Source organism: Wyeomyia smithii, chromosome 3 (genome assembly GCF_029784165.1).
Source record: "Wyeomyia smithii strain HCP4-BCI-WySm-NY-G18 chromosome 3, ASM2978416v1, whole genome shotgun sequence".
In the NCBI taxonomy this organism is placed as follows: domain Eukaryota; kingdom Metazoa; phylum Arthropoda; class Insecta; order Diptera; family Culicidae; genus Wyeomyia; species Wyeomyia smithii.
The window spans coordinates 64,507,230-64,525,144 of record NC_073696.1 but is presented as its reverse complement, the minus strand read 5'-3'; the positions used below and the strand labels follow the sequence as shown (position 1 = coordinate 64,525,144).

At 38.9% G+C, this 17,915-nt stretch overlaps 3 protein-coding genes across 3 annotated transcripts; 2 read left to right on the top strand and 1 right to left on the bottom strand.

The window, feature by feature from the left end:
* Nucleotides 1-4,512: 4,512 nt before the first annotated feature.
* On the top strand, nucleotides 4,513-5,547 carry LOC129731228 (gamma-secretase subunit pen-2). Its single transcript, XM_055691061.1, has 3 exons — nucleotides 4,513-4,728; nucleotides 4,786-4,890; nucleotides 5,347-5,547. Exons 1-3 carry the CDS (start codon nucleotides 4,668-4,670, stop codon nucleotides 5,484-5,486), a joined length of 306 nt encoding a protein of 101 aa, XP_055547036.1. The 5' UTR covers nucleotides 4,513-4,667; the 3' UTR covers nucleotides 5,487-5,547.
* A 71-nt stretch (nucleotides 5,548-5,618) lies between these two features.
* On the top strand, nucleotides 5,619-10,131 carry LOC129731226 (cilia- and flagella-associated protein 57). The gene is made up of 8 exons (XM_055691059.1): nucleotides 5,619-6,084; nucleotides 6,139-6,222; nucleotides 6,281-7,191; nucleotides 7,258-7,793; nucleotides 7,852-8,319; nucleotides 8,376-8,613; nucleotides 8,672-9,750; nucleotides 9,807-10,131. The coding sequence occupies exons 1-8, from the start codon at nucleotides 5,906-5,908 to the stop codon at nucleotides 9,939-9,941; spliced, it is 3,630 nt and encodes a 1,209-aa protein (XP_055547034.1). The 5' UTR covers nucleotides 5,619-5,905; the 3' UTR covers nucleotides 9,942-10,131.
* LOC129731227 (glucose-fructose oxidoreductase domain-containing protein 1) lies at nucleotides 10,065-11,674 on the bottom strand. Its single transcript, XM_055691060.1, has 2 exons — nucleotides 11,071-11,674; nucleotides 10,065-11,013 (listed from the first exon to the last, which is right to left on the bottom strand). Exons 1-2 carry the CDS (start codon nucleotides 11,530-11,532, stop codon nucleotides 10,294-10,296), a joined length of 1,182 nt encoding a protein of 393 aa, XP_055547035.1. The 5' UTR covers nucleotides 11,533-11,674; the 3' UTR covers nucleotides 10,065-10,293.
* Nucleotides 11,675-17,915: the final 6,241 nt, after the last annotated feature.

Below are 17,915 nucleotides of genomic sequence, written 5' to 3'. Positions count from 1 at the left end.
TCAGAAACTGGAAGTCGCCATCTTGGATTTCAAAATGGTATTCAGACACAATTTCTGGCCTCTGTGCGTCATTCTGGTTAAAGAAACGCCCATATTAGGTGGTATTTGGTCACTTTCGTCTTTTATCCAGTCACCGGAAGTCGCCATCTTACAATTCAAAATGTTGTCTGGGTCGATTTGTGGCTTCAGGGCATCATAATAATCCCGGAAATACCCATATTGAGTGTTATTTGGTCATTAGCCGCTGTTTTTCAGAAACTGGAAGTCGCCAGCTTGGTTTTCATTTGGAGGCATGGCATTTGGAGGCAATTTTTGGCCTCTGAGCGTCATTCTGGTTAAAAAAAACACCCATATTAGGTGGTATTTGGTCATTTTCGGCAGTTTCCCATTCACCGGAAGTCGTAATCTTACAATTCATAATGTTGTCTGAGGTCGATTCGTGGCTTCAGTGCATCATAACAATCCCGGAAATACCCATATTGAGTGTTATTTGGTCATTTGCCACTGTTGCTTAGGAACCGTAGGTCGCCATATTGGATTTCAAAATGGCATTTGGAGACAATTTCTGGCCTCTGAGCGCCATTCTGGTTAAAGTCGCCGACATTTTTGTTACCCCTAAAAATATTCACCTGCCGAATTTGGTTCCATTTATTCGGTTAGTTCTCTAGATGTGCAGAAATTTGTGTTTCATTTGTTTGTAACCCCTCCCTCACATAAGAGGGAGGGGTTTCGAACCATTATAGACATACTTAATACTTCTAAAAACATTTACATGCCAAATTTGGTTCTATTTGGTGGATTGGTTCTCGAGCTGTGCGAAATTTGTTTCTTTTGTATGGGACCCCTCCCTTTTCAAAGAGGGAGGGGCGTCAACCTGTTATGAATATATTTGATATCTCTAAAAACATCCACCTGCCCAATTTGGTTCCATTTACTTGGTTAGTTTTCGAGATGTGCATGAATTTGTGTTTCGTTTGTATGGAACCCCTCCCTTTTAGTAGAAGGAGAGTGTCATACCATTATGGATATATTTGTTACCACTAAAAACATCCACCTGCCAAATTTGGTTCCATTTGCTTGGTTGGTTTTCGAGATGTGCATGAATTTGTGTTTCATTTGTATGGGACCCCTCCCTTCCAGAAGAGGGAGGGGTGTCAAACCATTATGGATGATTTTGTTACCCCTAAAACCATCCACCTGCAAAATTTGGTTCCATTTTCTTGGTTAGTTTCCGAGATGTGCATGAATTTGTGTTTCATTTGTATGGGACCCCTCCCTTCCAGAAGAGGGAAGGGTCTCGAACTATCTTAGTCACCTTTCTCGGCCTCTAAAACCCCTATATACAAAATTTCACGCCGATCGGTTCAGTAGTTTCCAAGCCTATATGGAACAGACAGACAGACAGACAGACAGAGCTGCATTTTTGTATGTATAGATCATATATATTATAATTTGCGTTTCTCGTTATTTAAAAAAAAAGATATGATGTTGAAAATCTATTAAATAAATCTTCATGTAACTAAATTTAAAATAAAATATGTATTGGTAAAACGAAACAAGCGTTAGTGTACAAAACAAAATGAATGTGTTCTAAAATTAGAATAAAATTCTATATTCAACCCTGACACCAACCCAAACAAAAACGATAAAAAAATTGTAAACCCTTAAACTCTGATACGGCGAGAAGGACAGGGCGGTGCGATGCGAGGCAGGGAGGGTCTGCGATGGAAAGCGGACTGTTAAGGGATAAAAGGGGGCGGACAACAGATTCTCGCTCTCTTGATAATATTTCACCCGGAGGTGTAAGTGTGTGTGGCCAACCAAGGCAAGTTATTCGACAAAGTTAGTGTCGTGTGTGCTCGAAAACGCCATTTCGTTCGTTGGCGGTACTTTTACGCCATTTTGGACATCAAGCCTGTGCAACCAACCGGTGGGAAGAAATTCATCGTGCCCGCAACTCCTCCGGTGAATTGGCCGCTCGTCATTAGGCCAATATTCGCCAGTAAATCCAGCAATCATCGGCCGTTCGTCATCAGGCCAAGACTGGCTGAAAATCCGAGATTTCCTGTACCTGAAGCGGGACGCCGCTGCGTCCGTTACATCACGAAGACAACTTCAACGACGAGCATCGATCATCGTTCCGGAGCCCCCTCGCATCCCTTCAGTCGACCAACCAGCCCAGCAGCCAACAGCACGCGGTGTGCTGAAGCAACGATTTTCCCGTCAATATGCGCAAGTAAAATTTACCCCACTTACTAACAATCTTGTTTAAAACAAATAGCCAAAAATAAATCATGTCTGGTCTAGTAACGATATTTACCTTTTTTTTTTCTAAGTTCTTTGCTTGTTTCCGCTTAAAATAATCGTTAATTTTCGCTCAGTGACCAGAGGTGGTTGAAAGTCCGCCCAGTGAATTATCCATCAGGAGACCAAGTGACGACCCAGAGCGGGCAAGTATTTGAGTCACGAAAGTGAACGAGAAATTGTAGTAGAAGTTACTCAAAACGTAACAAGTGACATAAAATCGTTGCATTCCATCACTCGTCCTTGCATTGTTTCTCTTGCTGGTTTGATCAATCATTTAATGAATATTTAATTGGTCGAATAGCGGCTTCGTCACTGTAAGGCAGAAATTTTTATCCCTACTTTTTTTTTTCAACGATACGCACATTCGCAGCCTGGTTTTTTTTCGGAATATATACCCGATTTTCGGAAATAAGAAAATTCTTACGGGACACCACTAACGCTTATTTGAAAATATATAGATGATCTTCTGAATCTTTTGGTGCTAAAACTATCGACATAGGAGGAAAACTGCAAAACTTATAAGAATTTCAATTTGTGAGTACCCGGGTACTCCTTTGGACGCGTAAAGGTACTTTTTTGTCGAGCACATAACGGTTTTAAACGGCTTTCCCTCCCAAAAAATGTTTAATTAAAAAAAAAATTCTCTGCCCCCCCCCCCACGCAAAACGGAGTACCTACGGCTCTGACCCCACCCCCTTGTAACTATTTATGTAAATAAGTTTCTTTTAACTATGTTCGGATATAGAATCCGGATATGCGGATATTCGACTATCCAAAAATCTCGGATTTTCGATATTTTTCGGATATCCCGATATCTTAATCCGGGTAGTCCCAGCACTAATCACTATCGCGTGGTAGGCAAGATTCGCGTCTGGCTGTCGAACGAATTTAAATCGAGATCGGCGAGGAATATACGTCTGGGCATCCAGAGGTTTTCAGTGGAACGAGTTGCTGGAGAGCATTTTTTTTCCTGCATGGACTTCCTCACTGCGACCAGAATCGTTGATCTATTGTGAGATATGCCCGGGTGTCTACTGTATCCCGCACTTTTATTATTAGCAATACCGCTATCGAAAAGTGGCATTGCTTATTATTATTTTTTATCAGTGCTTGTATGTAATGTGCTACCCTTCCTTTTTACACGCTTACTGTTCTTCCATACTGAGCCTCGTTCCTCCTGCCAAATATCGCCAATTATAATTCCCTGGAGAAGTTTCGTTGTGCGTCCTTCTGGCCAGTTTTATTGATAAGAGGTGACGAAAGAGGAGAACCCGGCCTACACCAAAACGTTGGTAGCAGCTAATCGTGTGACGCGTCAAATGCGGGCGAAACATCGGGTGGCAAGAGCTGCCGAAACTACACTTCAAACGTGAGCACAAGGATCGCGTCCTCGCGGAGGCGGGAAATTACTTCACCACTCACAACACGAGGAGCTTCCATAGAATGACTGCCGGAATCAGTACCTGCCATGTGAAGTGACAGGGAGGGGGGCCCAATTACGCAGGTGGCCAGGCGTTGGAAGCAACATTTTGAAGTAGTGTTGAACGGTGAGGAAGGTAGGAAAGTCGTCGAGGGGAACAGGATAGAAATTCTGGAGGACGGACAAGCTGTGGACGGCTTACCGGCAGAACTTTTTAAAATCGGGAGCGAGCGACTGTGTGCAGAGAAGTGGGACCATAATCACGAAGTTGTACGAAGTATACAAACACGCTGATATTGTCAAGGTGATGAAACACGGCTGGTTACAGCGGGCTGGCCACGTAGCACGGCTGGCGGATGAGCGACCGACAAAGATAATATTTAGCAGATAACTGGATCGAGGCCTACTACTTCAAGGCAAAAAATTAAAAAAATACAAATATTTGCGTGTTTGTATTGTTTATATTGAATTATGAGTTATTTTCAAGTACTGAGGGCAATATTAAATTACAATGTAATAAAATATTTATCGCTTCATTCTTAGGCAAACTTTTTTCAAAAAGTTCCTTAGCGTAGCGTTGTTGCTTCAAAACTAAGGCGAGTTTTTTTGAAAGTTTTGAATCTTTCTTACGTAACTTTTGATGCACCTTAAGCGCTCTCACCCTCAATGCTAAGTCAAAGAGACATCTCGCGGGATTGGTTAATATCAATTTCAGTTTTACCAATTTGTACGCATGGTTCGAACAAACGCTAGCGTTACGGTACGTTACGAAACAAAGCGGATCATGTCAATCGCTCGACAGTTTGTTGTTATTGACTCACATCGGGAACATCGTAGAAAAAACATAATGAGCAAAATACACGACATTGTTTAATTTTTCGGTGAGAAAATTGTTAATCACAGTAGATAGCTTCGTTTTAGCGATATTAAGCCGTACAAAATGGATCTGACTAGAATTCCTAACGAACGTAAACTATACTTGTGTAAATGGTATTTTAAAGGTGGGTATAAACACAATATGAAATAGTTACGAATCAACAACGTTTATATCCTTATAGTTGGATTCGCCCTGCTACCCTTTGTGTGGGCAATAAATACTTGCTGGTTTTTCAGTGAAGCATTCCGGAAGCCGGCTTACGACGAGCAAAAGGAAATTAAAAAATGTAAGTTTTCGTCTAGTAGAAGACGGTCAGCTCACAGTCCTAAGCAGGCCAGTATTGAGCTTGCTCATAATTGTTAAAAATTTTATACGCCCTTATGAACCCTTGGATGCATAGTATGTCAGGAATAGAGCACTGCTTATTATCAATGTTGTCTTATATACAGATTTCTCTGTAATGATTTCTAGCTTCTTTTTGTACAGAATTTGAATTTGAATTAGATCACTGAGTCTTGCTACATACTGATTCATTTTTTATGCCGTTATGTAACCATAAAACATATCAAAACGAAACCTGCAATAATCAATTATTAACAAAATCACTCTTCTAATTCATAACCCAACTGACTTTCAATGAGTAATGTTATAAGGTTTTGTAAAATAAACGTTTTGGAAAAATATAAGGTTAGTTGAGATTTAAAAGCATGAGTTGTACTCAAATATTCTTCTTGTATTACAGATGTTATAATGTCTGCAATTGGATCCTTAATATGGCTGGTGGTCATTGCGACGTGGATAGCAACGTTCCAGCTCAAACGTACAGACTGGGGTGATTTTGCTGACAGTATTAGTTTTATTATACCGCTAGGAAGAGCCTAAAACAAAATTGTGTAATGGTTCCCAATTTTATCCTAATAAATTATACTATCGCTTTATCAAACCTTTACATTAAAGTTCATTCACTCCTACAAAAAGTAGGCGACTATCGATCGACAGTTTCCAAGTTCACTTTGCCCCTGTCAATCATCGTTTAAAACCCAACCTGTTGCATCGAATACTCGAAGCTTCCCCTACTAGCGTGCACCGGTGGTGCATCGGAACGCGAAAAACCGTCACACAGTGGTGGAATTCGTTGCCAGGCAATCCTGCTACTCAGGCACTGGCGTTGTTTATTTGAATGGCCTGATTTCCGTTTTTTTCCGTCGGGAGCATAATCGATTTGGGTTCAGTGAGAAAATTGCAGTCTGTGAAAACGAATCGCAAGTTTTGTGTCGGTTAAATTTTGAGTTTGTTCGACGATGGACAACGAAAAAGACTCCCGTGGGAAAGCGATCTCGATCGTGCCTAAGAATGTCTTTGGGCTGCGTACTGACATTTTTGGAAATGTGCATTTCACTGCAAAGCAGGAAATTATCTATCCTGTTGCTGGAGTGCTCGCAATTCATGACTTTACCACAAATAAGCAGAAGTTTTTGAGGTTTCCAACCAAATAAAGGTTAAAAATCTAATAATAACAGCCAAATTATTTTAGGTTTCCGGAAAACTATCACCCCGAGCGACTTGTTATAAGTCCAGATAGAAAATTTATAGCTGTGTCCGAAAAAAGTGCCGACAAGTGAGTAGAGCCACTCTTTTTTAGACAACTAAGCCTCTATGATTCATTGTTTTGTTAGCAAATCTTTGATTAATATCTACGAGATAACCACGTTGAAAAAACGTAAAACCCTTCAACTGCCACCTGACTGCCCAAACACTCAAATCGGAAACATATGTTTCACGCACGATTCGCGCGGAATCGCTGTATTGTCCGTCGAGCCAGACACTTTTTTGTCGATCTTTTCGTTCGACAAAAACGAATCGCTGATTATAGGTCGAGCGTCGAACTCCAGTCAACAGGGTCAGGCCAACTACCTGTCATGCAATCCAAGCGACGCCACCATTGTCGCCGTCGGTGGTTTCTATATGCTGAAGATCATGAACAAAACGGACAAAGGATTCGGTCAAATAGGAACCATAAAAGGGGACCAGCTGTTGGTGACTTCGATTGCATGGCTTACATCAGACGCGCTGGCAGCAGGAACGGCCGAAACTGAACTGATCATTGTAGAATCTGGAGAACTTAAGTTAAGGGTACGAGCCGATGAGGTGCAAAGTATCGATCTCGCAACGGATGTAGAAGGAGATCTTTCGCCGCCTCCGGATGACGGCACCGGGCCCCGAAAAGACAACCGTGATGTTTTGTGCCTAACGCAGTTCGAACAAGGCTTTCTCTATTCGATTCATAATGAAGTTCATGTCTTCGAGAAATCATCAGCATATTCATTCATCAAGAAATCAATTATACGAATACCGATCACTCTGTACGATAAGGAGTCTTATAAAATTCTGAACGTTGCGGTAAATGCCGAGCAAGATACAATTGTTGTAGCTACGAAACATTCACAGATATACATCGGTATGCTGTTTGTACCGGAGACCTTGAAGGTTAGCGAACTAGTATTCCGTCATTTGGGAGAACCATTGCATGTTAGCGGTATCGTGGGGTTATCTGTTTGCTCCTGGAAGCCGATCATTATGACCGCTGGTAACTTTACGATATTATCTGTCAAACCGAATGGCATAAAAATACAATGTTCTTTCTTTTTTCTAGCAAAAGACCTCACGGTACGCCTTTGGAATTATCAGAGTATGAAAATAGAACTGGTGAAAAAATACCTAATCGAAATCAAGGTGATAGGCCTGCATCCTTCCGGTTTCTTCGCTGCGGTTGGGTTTATAGATTTGCTCCGGCTGGTGCAAATTCAGTTGGACGATCTGAAGGTAACAAAGGCCTTCAATTTCCCAAACTGCACGCAGCTCAAGTTCTCCAATCAAGGCCATCTGTTGGCGGCTGCCCACGGAAAACTAATCAGCTTGATAAGCATCTTCACTTTCGAAGTCATCCAGACTCTTAAAGGACACAACGGGAAGATTATGAGCCTATCGTGGAGTTCTGATGATGCAATTCTGGCGTCCGGAGGGGACGACGGAGCAATCTATAAGTGGAATGTAGTTACTGGAGAACGAATGGAAGAGATCGTTCAGAAAGGGATTCACTATAGAGCGCTAGCACTTACCAGTGATGCGAATTCCGTTTACGCCATCACCAATACAGGCCTTATACGAGAAATGTGTAAATCGGATATCGTAAGCTTTCATAGGACTATGTACTCAAATGTACTTACGGACTTTGTGTCTTTTTTAGAACCGAGAATTTAAGATCCCTGAGCTGACCCCACTAACCGACATTGCTATGTCACGTTCAGATGCACTGATGTTTGTGGCAACGGAAAAGGGTCACCTATACAACGTGGATGGAAGTGGAAATTGTACCAATTTTCGATTTTTCAATACCAGCATCACAAAGATGTGCCTGACGTACAACGACAGCACGCTGGTTACTGCAGCAGCCGATGGAACACTGATAATTTGGACGATCCTCAACTGCGAAGGTAAAACGGCACCACATGCGCCGGAATTGGGCCTTTACTCGGATATTCTGATTGCAAGGCAAGATTTAGTGGACAAAAATGACGCGATCACAACGCTCGAGATGCGTATCCAGCAACAGATCATGGAGTTCCAGTACAAAATGAAGCAAGGAGATGCTTTTCATTCGGAGCAGATGCGAGACATACACCGAGACTACTGCTCCGCTATAGAAGAGTTAAAGGCATGATATTCTCGTTTTACATACAGCATAAATCTAATAATTTTTCCAACTTTCAGAAAAAGAACGAAGAGATGGAAATGGCCCACGTGGAAGAATGTAATCTGATGACAGCTGGTATCGCCGAAGCTAAGGAAGAACACCAGAAAGAGATGATGGATTTCGAGGCTCAGTTTCACGAGAAAATTATAACGGAATATGAGAAATTAACCAATCTGAAACAACGTATGGATCAGATGCGAGAAGAATATGAAATCAAATTGAGAAGGTCGGCCGGTTGTCTGCAAGACACAATCGGTAGGATTTGGTGTTGAACACTGCTCTCTAGATCAATCTACACAATTTTTCATTTCAGAAACCCTGGAAGCAGAACAGAAGAAGCAATTGAGCAATAAACAGGAAATTATCGACGGACTACTGAAAGAAATGGACCGCCGCCGGATGGAATTCGATGAATACTGCAAGCAGGTGGATGTGGACAACGATCGAAACAAGGTGGAACTTCAGTTAAACTACGAAAAAAAGTTGCTTGAAGAGGAGGAAAACTGCATGAAATGGAGAGGCGAAGCTGGCGTGTTGAAGAAGAAGTTTTCAACACTTAGTCGGGAAGCTGAAAATTATCGCAAAGAAATTGAAACATTGCAATATCAGCACGGTAGGTTCCAGCAAGCTATTAAACAACACCAACGGGATATCGAAGATCTGAAAGGAGAACTAGGGGAAAGGGAAGCGATCATAAAGGATAGAGAGAGAAAGTTACACGATATGAACAAAAAGAACGGCGAGTTGGAGAAATACAAACAGGTGCAAACGCATAAAATAAACGAGTTAAAAAATCAAATTGAACCTAAAGATAGAGAGATTAAAGAGAAAAAGGAAGTTATCAGCGAAATGGAAGACAAACTAGAGGAACTACAGCAGAGTAATAAACAGTTAGCCCTACAGCTGCAGGAACTTACCGATAAGTATTACGGAGCCGATTTAGAACTGAAAAAAGAGCGGAATCGTTTCCGGAGTGCCAAGAACCAGTACCAACAAGTGTGCAGGGAAATCTATAACGTCGCAGGATTGATTCAGAAACCAGACGAACTGAAGAGGGGCATTAAAGATCTCTGCCATCGGTACTCAGAAGATAGGGAGCTGCAAAAATCACTTGCAAGAGATGAAGATGTCCAGAACGAGTTTCTTAGACAGAGGGAACATCTTGAAAAACTAACAAAAGGAGGAAAACACAAGAATCGCGAGAAAAAAGACACTGGTGAAGTTATGAGGCTAATAAAAGAAAACATGGAGCTACTCGGTGAATTGAATAAACTACGCGAGCTGTTGAACGAAAAGCAGCGAACTTGCACAAGAATGGAAGCACTTCTCGGACTATCCAGTAAAGCTATATCCCCAAGAGCGGCGAAGTTAAAACTGGAGAAAGCTGTTGCCGTATGTAGAGTTAAAAATATGTTTCAAAGTGAATTTTAATATTCAACTATTTCCAGGACAAAGACGAATTAGAGAACCGACATAAAGAACAAACTAGCAAATTGCAGGATATCATTAAGACTCTTTCCAACGAGAATCAGAACCTTCGATCTGAAATCGTGGCATTGAACAAGAAAAACATCAACAAATAAATCACCATTTGTCAAGTTTTCGTCAAAATACACCGCATAACCAATATAGTTAAAACTTAAAAAAATAATTTTTTCTGTTAAAATATTTTTTTCTCAATTTTCTAGCATTGACTGAGTCTGAAATGCTATTAAATATTGTTCAATATATTTCAGCAATATAAATACGTAATTGTGTAATAAAATATAATCGGTAGAAGCAAGCACGTGTAAAAGTTTAATCGCAGCACAAAAACAAGCAACAGTGTTATAAACGTAAAAACAAGCGTCTAAAATGCATTACATTAGCAAGTCTCAAAAAAAGTATAAAGGTACGAAACGTAGAACACCCCTCTTGCTCTTAAGATGCCCACTTTCAATGCAGGGCAGAAGCAGATGTCATTCTAGCCGCTGATAAGAATTTTTGATTGGTAGGTGATTCCGTGCAGATTTGTACCTTGGCCCAACAACGCTCCTCGCTGGACTTTCGGATGGCGTCCAGTACCGCCTGTACATAGAGGCCATCCTCGAATGTGGCAGCAGCCTGAACTGGTTCCTTTATCCATCCTGTTGCTTCTTTGGTAGGATGAAAAGCGTCCCGCAGGGCACCGACCATTTTACAAAGTCCCTTTACGTACGGTCGAGGCAATGTAGTTTCCGATGTTGCGAACTGTAAATCCTGCACATCAACGTACAACATTTCTTCCTTGATGGTTACGGGTTCTCCCCCAGCTCTATGTCCTACCAGATCACCTCCGCGAACCGTGAGATGACCTTCGCCACCGTAGACAGCTACCTCCTGCTGGAAGGCATTGTTCGAAATGTGACAATTAATATTGACTGTCACTAGTGTACCGTTTTCTAACTCCATCTGGAAAGTGCAAAAATCTGGTGCTGTGATCTGTCGAATCCCATTAATCTGGCCTATGTGTTTGACGTATGTTCGAACCGCTCCATGCACTTTTACTGCCTTCCGCTCTGTTAGAAATTTAACCAGGTCAATCACATGGCTGCCGACCAGATTCAAAGCGCCTCCACCCATCGTTTCATCACACAACCAGTCAAATTTGTTGTGGAAAAGAGAACACATTCTAACCTGTAAATCGATCAAATTAAAATTCATCACAGTTACACTTAAAGAAAATAAACATACCTTAACATCAATTAACGACAGTTGTTCCGGAGGACCAAGATAGCCCTCCTGGATAGCTTTCTTCATGTGCCCTATGGCTGGCAAGAATCGCAAAGAATGATTCACAATGGAAATCAGCGATGGATAATACTGGCAGGCGCGGACCATCTTCAATGCATCCGCTTGGAACAAACTCATCGGTTTATCACAGACGACGTGTTTACCGATTCCAAGTGCTTTCACCGAGATTTGCGAATGCAAGTAAGGGGGACAAGTGATGAATACCAGATCAACATCCTTGCGCAGCAGGACATCGTCCACTTTACCAGTATAGAAGGGAATCTGAAGCTCTAGAGCAGCTTCCTCTGCTTCTTTCAACGTACGTCCCCAGATAGCAGCAATGCAGAATCCTTTATCACGGAGAATCGGAACCAGTACTTTGGTGATTTCACCAGTACCAAACATTCCTATGCCTGGCAGCATGATTTCAAGGTCGTCAGACAAAATGTACACTTTTCATTCAGAATTACGAGAACTACGGCAAGAATAACGGGAATAAATTAAGTTTTTGTTTGATTTCACTACATCTACATAATAAAATAGCGAGCAGAAAGGAACAACAAAACAACAAAACAAAAATTTACACGCTAAAACAATAACAGTTGAATTCAAGTTAAAATCTTCTCATTTCTTCAATTGTATTGTGCATTTAAATAAAAATTATCAAAACGTCGCATGATGAACTGGCAGTCAGGCTCACTTCCGATGTTTATTTTTGTTGTTCTCGCAACACTGCAACCATCTCAGCCGCCACTGCGCTGTCAGTTCGGCTTACAAAAACAAATACATTGAAATCATTCCCGCAGTTCATGTTGTGTGAGCACGCAGTTGTTCTATGTGTTTGTAAAGTCGGAAGAAAGTTCGGAAGTCGGGAGTCCGACTTCCGAGCTTTAATTTAGTGCTGGCGCCACAATAACATGAACTAACAAAAAGGCGTAAGAGTATTACAAATATTTTCATGTTCCGCTACGTTAAAATTATTAAAAGATGTTCTTTGACATTCCTTATGAATGATGTATTCAACATTTAAATTTGAAATAACAACTACAAAACGAGCGTGAGTATAGGAGTAAAACAATTTGTACTTCTGAAATCTATTACACTGTGCTACAAATGAAAAAAAAAATGCAAGAACTTTTGAAGTGACCTAGTGTAGGTTGTAGGTCTTGTTGAGTGCAACATTCACTCATACTAGAAATTTTCGAAACACCCCCAAAATCTGAAGTTATGGTCAAAATACGGTTTTTTGGACCTCAGCGCATATATTTTTTAACTCAGTCGTTTATCAACCGATTTTCAATGTTTAGGCAGTTTTAGAATAGGGATAAATAAAGCTTTCGAAATATATACAGGTTTTTACTAATATGAATAAAACAATGTTGAGTTATTTATGTTTAAATTTAATTTTTTAGACTTTTTCACTCAATTTTACAATTTAATTTGAAATTTATCGTCTATTTTTGTAAGAAACATACCACACATATACTATAATTTAGAAAGTGTTTTCAATTCCGAGTCAAATGAAAGTAGTTTTGTGAAAATTGGTTGATATTTGGCTAAGTTATACATTTTTTAAGAAAACTAGAATTTTTGGCTTCTATCGCATAATTAACGGAGCTACAAATGATAAAAAAATGCAAGAACTTTTGATGTGACTTAGTGTGGGTTGTAGCTTCAGTCAAGTGTTACTTGCGCGTTTACTTAAAGTTATTCAAATACCCCGAAAATTATAAGTTATGGTCAAAACCCTGTTTTTTTACCTTAGCTCACATTTTTATGTTTAATAGGGTTATTTTTCAACCGATTTTTTATATTTTGGCTGTTTTGGAAAGGCGAAAAATAGAGTTTTTGAAACATATAAATATGTCTCAAAAGTTTACCTATATGTGATGAATAGTTAAAAAAAAATAAAACGGTTTATGTTATTTTCAATTTTTTCGAAATTTACTAGCAATTTTTCACACATTTTGGTAATGAAGGAGTTTTAATTGCTGTAAAATTTGAAAATTTTTTTTAGTACCAAACGAAAACAAAAGGTGTTGTTATTGAAAATCTGTTATATTTTAGCTGAGAAATGATTTGATGTAATCTAAGTGATGGAAAACATCAAGTCATATCCCAGCCAAATTATAACAGATTTTCACAAACAACACTTACTGTTTACGTTTGGCACTAAATCTACTTTTCAAATTTTACAGCAGCTCGTTCATTATAAAAATGTGTGAAAAATTGCGAATGAATTTGGAAAAATTTGAAAATAACATAAACTATCTTATTTATTTTAAAACTATTCATCACATATAGGTAAAATTTGAAAAAAATATAAATCATCTTGTTTTATTTAATATATATTATCTTATTTTATTGAAAACTGCTCATCACATATAGGTTAACTCTTTAGTCATATTTATTTGTTTCAAGAGTTCTATTTTTTGCCTTTCCAAAACAGCCAAAACATAAAAAATCTCTTATAAAATAACCGAATTAAACATAAAAATGTGAGCTAATAAAAAAACAGGGTTTTGACCATAATTCATATTTTTTGGAAAACTTCAAGTAAACGCGCAAGTAACACTTGACTAAAGCTACAACCCACACTAAGTCACATCAAAAGTTCTTGCATTTTTTCATCATTTGTAGCTCCGTGAAATAATTATGCGATAGAAGCCAAAAATTCTAGATTTCTTCAAAAATGTATAACTTAGCCAAATATCAACCGATTTTCACAAAACTACTTTCATTTGATTCGGAATTGAAAACATTTTCTAAATTATAGTATATGTGTGGTATGTTTCTTACAAAAATAGACTATAAATTTCAAATTAAATTGAAAAATTGAGTGAAAAAGTCTAAAAAATTAAATTTAAACATAAATAACTCAACATGTTTTATTCATATTAGTGAAAACCTGTATATATTTTGAAAGCTTTATTTATTCCCTTTCTAAAACTGCCTAAATATTGAAAATCGGATGATAAACGACTGAGTTGAAAAATATAATATGCGCTGAGGTCCAAACAACCGTATTTTGACCATAACTTCAGACTTTGGGGGTGTTTCGAAAATTTCTAGTATGAGCGAATGTTATACTCAACAAGACCTACAACCTACACTAGGTCACTTCAAAAGTTCTAAATCGCTGTAGCACAGTGTTATGTATTCAAAAAATAAAATGTGGCACGAGCTTACTAAACATTCAAATACATTTCTTATCATATTAGTTTTCGTTGGTATTTTTAATCGCTCTAACGATGCCTTTTAATTTTTAAAAATGATACTCATTCAGTTCTGAGGATTGTGACTATTAAAATAAATAAAAACTGAGGAATGCATATTTAACTCACATCCCTGTTTTTCTCTGGCTCTATTATACGTCAAAAGGCTGTCAGTGCTTGCAAAACAGCCGAATAAGCTCCGTCCATGCGAGATTAACTGTTGCTGCAAGTGGTGTGTAAAAATGCAAAAAGCGAAAAACAACTGTTTCGTTTTGAACGTTTAATGGATTTTGTGTTGGACATAAATGGTCACGTTCAAACATGTTTCAACACGTTCTCGAGAGCCCTACATACAATATAGTTAAGAGCACGCAAAAAGTCCGTCCAGTAACACAAGCGGCACATGAACGGAGCTTATGATCATATTTTTAATCACTAGCGCCATCATCATCACGGCGGCTTCAGGAAACAGTTGTCATGCCATCGGTCTGATTTGACTGGTGGTCCTTAAGGTGGAAGTGCGTCGAAGCCATAAATGGCCGACTTCAAGTCACCACGTGGTCAACTTCGAATTTTCAAATGCTTACTACTCGGTAATAGTTAATGCATCACTTGTGAAAACATATCATCATGTTTGTTATGGTGATAAAAACATATAATAGTGTTTTCATAGATAACGCATTAACTATTCCCGAGTCTAGTTACGCTGAAAATTCGTAATCGACCATGTGGTGGCTTCTACACACTACCACCTTAAGCCTAGAGGCTAGACACCTTTATTTTCACGAAAAATATTTCGATAATATTACTCGATATTGGTTGATATATTTTGATATTTCTCGTTTATCTGTCAATTACCAACCCTCCAACGATAAATTAAATTCAATGAGCTAAGATATAAAGAATGCAACGATAAATACTTTGTAATATTGAATATTGGAAATATTTCACAATATATCAATAGTACCATACCCCAAGGATACAGACCAGTTGGTGAGATCGTACTTGTTCGTGGAGAATATAAACGTCGACCGCGTATTTCATTATTATGTTCTGTGGGACAAAACGGCTTGTTAAAGTCATTTATCACCGATGGAAATACTCGAAAGCGTTTTTTGAATGTTGCCAAGCATTTGCGTTGGGTGGCAAAGTTCATCAGTTTCCTGGACAAAACTCTGTGTGGATATCAGATGGTGCAAGAATACATTGTCATAGATCTATTATTGAATATTCACGTAGTTTAGGTATTCAAGTAGTGCTTTTATCGGCATATACGCCGTTTTTCAATCCAATTGAATACCCATTTGGGTATACAAAACGACTTTTTAATCGTACATATAAAGAGAACAGCAAACAGCTCGATGTTATTGTTTCTGCCGCATTAAGCCACTTTGAAATGTTCAACATGACAAATGTGTACAAAAAATGTTGTTATTTTCCAGACTCAAATTTTTAAGAATTTTTAACGCAAGCTTCAATCAATAAAAATGGGTAGCCTAATATAAATAATCATACATAAATTTTTGCTGTCATTGTTAATTTGTTTACGTTTTAATTTTAAATATGATCTATATCAATAGTGTCGGTTACTTCACTTGCCAGTTCTGATGAGAAGGGTGATTCATGTGGTGAAATGGATTTTTCCATCGATTCCAGCATTACTTTGTAATCGTCTGCCTTCTGCTCCAAGGCAGAGATACACAGATCTAGCTGTGATGTGAAATTGTTAAAAGTTTCTCTTAATGCCTTGTTCAGACTACCCAAGCAGCACACATTGTTGCAATGAAGCAAATGCAACTCTCAATGCAGCATGCAAAGATTGTAATATTTCGCATCTGTTGCACTTACAGTGTTACAGCACTTTTTTAGCAGTGTTTTATACCCCGTTCACACTCACCGCATATCACCTGATATCAGGCGATTCGTGCTATCGAAACCGTATCACCACATACAAAAGACATACATAACACTGGCGTTTTTTTTTTCTGGTACACGTTGCCCCATAGTACTCCGTAGCTCGCCCTGTCAAACTGCTCGATTAATAATAAACAAAATTCATTATTTTTTCTCGGCCTTATCGAGCCCCAAAGAATCTCCTACAAGGAACTGTCAAAAAGTTATTTACAAAATCAATGCAGCATTTTTCGAGTAGGAACGAGACAAATGCAGGGCTGCGCAGGTACACTGCCTTCAAAAACAATTCAAACAGTGATTTTATTCAGGGTGTGGTACCATTCGAGTAGTTCATTTTGTACCAACTTTCTTGGAAGATTTCTTCCTAAGTGTTACCTATGTCTTATGTATGTGGTATCACCGTCCATATTACCTGATACCCCATACAATCGAGCTGTTAGCGGATATCATTTCGGCTACATGCTATTGCGGATATCATGTTCGAAAACCAATAATAACCACATTTCCAGCAGTTGGCAACACGGCCAACAAACATTTGACGCAACCCTACAAATTTCGCAATTCTCGCCAAACATGTGGAAAGGGCCCATGTGCCATTTGTAAACAAACCAAATTTTTTCGTTTTGTGATAGTTACAAGCGTAGTCTATTCTTACAAATAAGATTTGTTGATAGAAGAAGTTTTTTTTAATCAAACAATCTTATTTGTATGAGCAGATTAACCTTGTAATCGTCAAAAAACGCGAAATTGTGGCTTGTTTACATGTGGCACAGGGGCCCTTTTCACATGTTTGGCGAGAATTCGCGTTGCATGCGAGAAAAAAGGAAGGAAATATTTTTGATACTTTCATCCCGCACATTTTGACAATTTTATATTAGAGTTCGCGTTGGTACGAGCCAACTAGCTGAGATCTCTATCCTAATCCCATTGCTCTTGTTGTCTTGTTTTAGCTTTGACCTGTTTTTGGTTTCTTCTCTTTTCAATTGCCAAAGCAAATGTCAAATCATATCAGCTCACTGTAGTGTAAACGCTTGAAGTGATATCCGATATCATCTGGCGCAAGGGATTAGATGTCTGTCAGTTGCGGGTGTTGCTTCTTCTTTTTCTTGAAAATATCCTGCATTCATTTTTTTTGTGAAAGTACAATCACATACATAAGACATACCTACTACTGGCGTCTTTTTCCGGTACACGTTGCCCCATAGTACTCCGTACCTCCTCCTGTCCAACTGCTCGACAAATGATGAACAAAATGAATTTTCTTTTTCTCGGCTTTATTGAACACCAAAGAAAATTCCATAAGTCATAAAGTTATTTACAAAATCAATTATTCGAGTAGGAACGAGACAAATGCAGGGCTGCGCAGGTACACTGCCTCGAAAAAACAACTCAAACAGTGATTTTATTCAGAGCGTGGTACCACATACATAAGACATACGTAACACTTAGGAAGAAATCTTCAAAAAAAGTTGGTACAAAATGAACTACTCGAATGGTACCACACCCTGCATAAAATCACTGTTTGAGTTGTTTTCGAAGGCAGTGTACCTGCGCAGCTCTGCATTTGTCTCGTACCTACTCGAAAAATGCTGCATTGATTTTGTAAATAACTTTTTGACAGTTCCTTATGGGATTTTCTTTGGGGTTCGAGAAAAAGAAAATTCATTTTGTTCATTA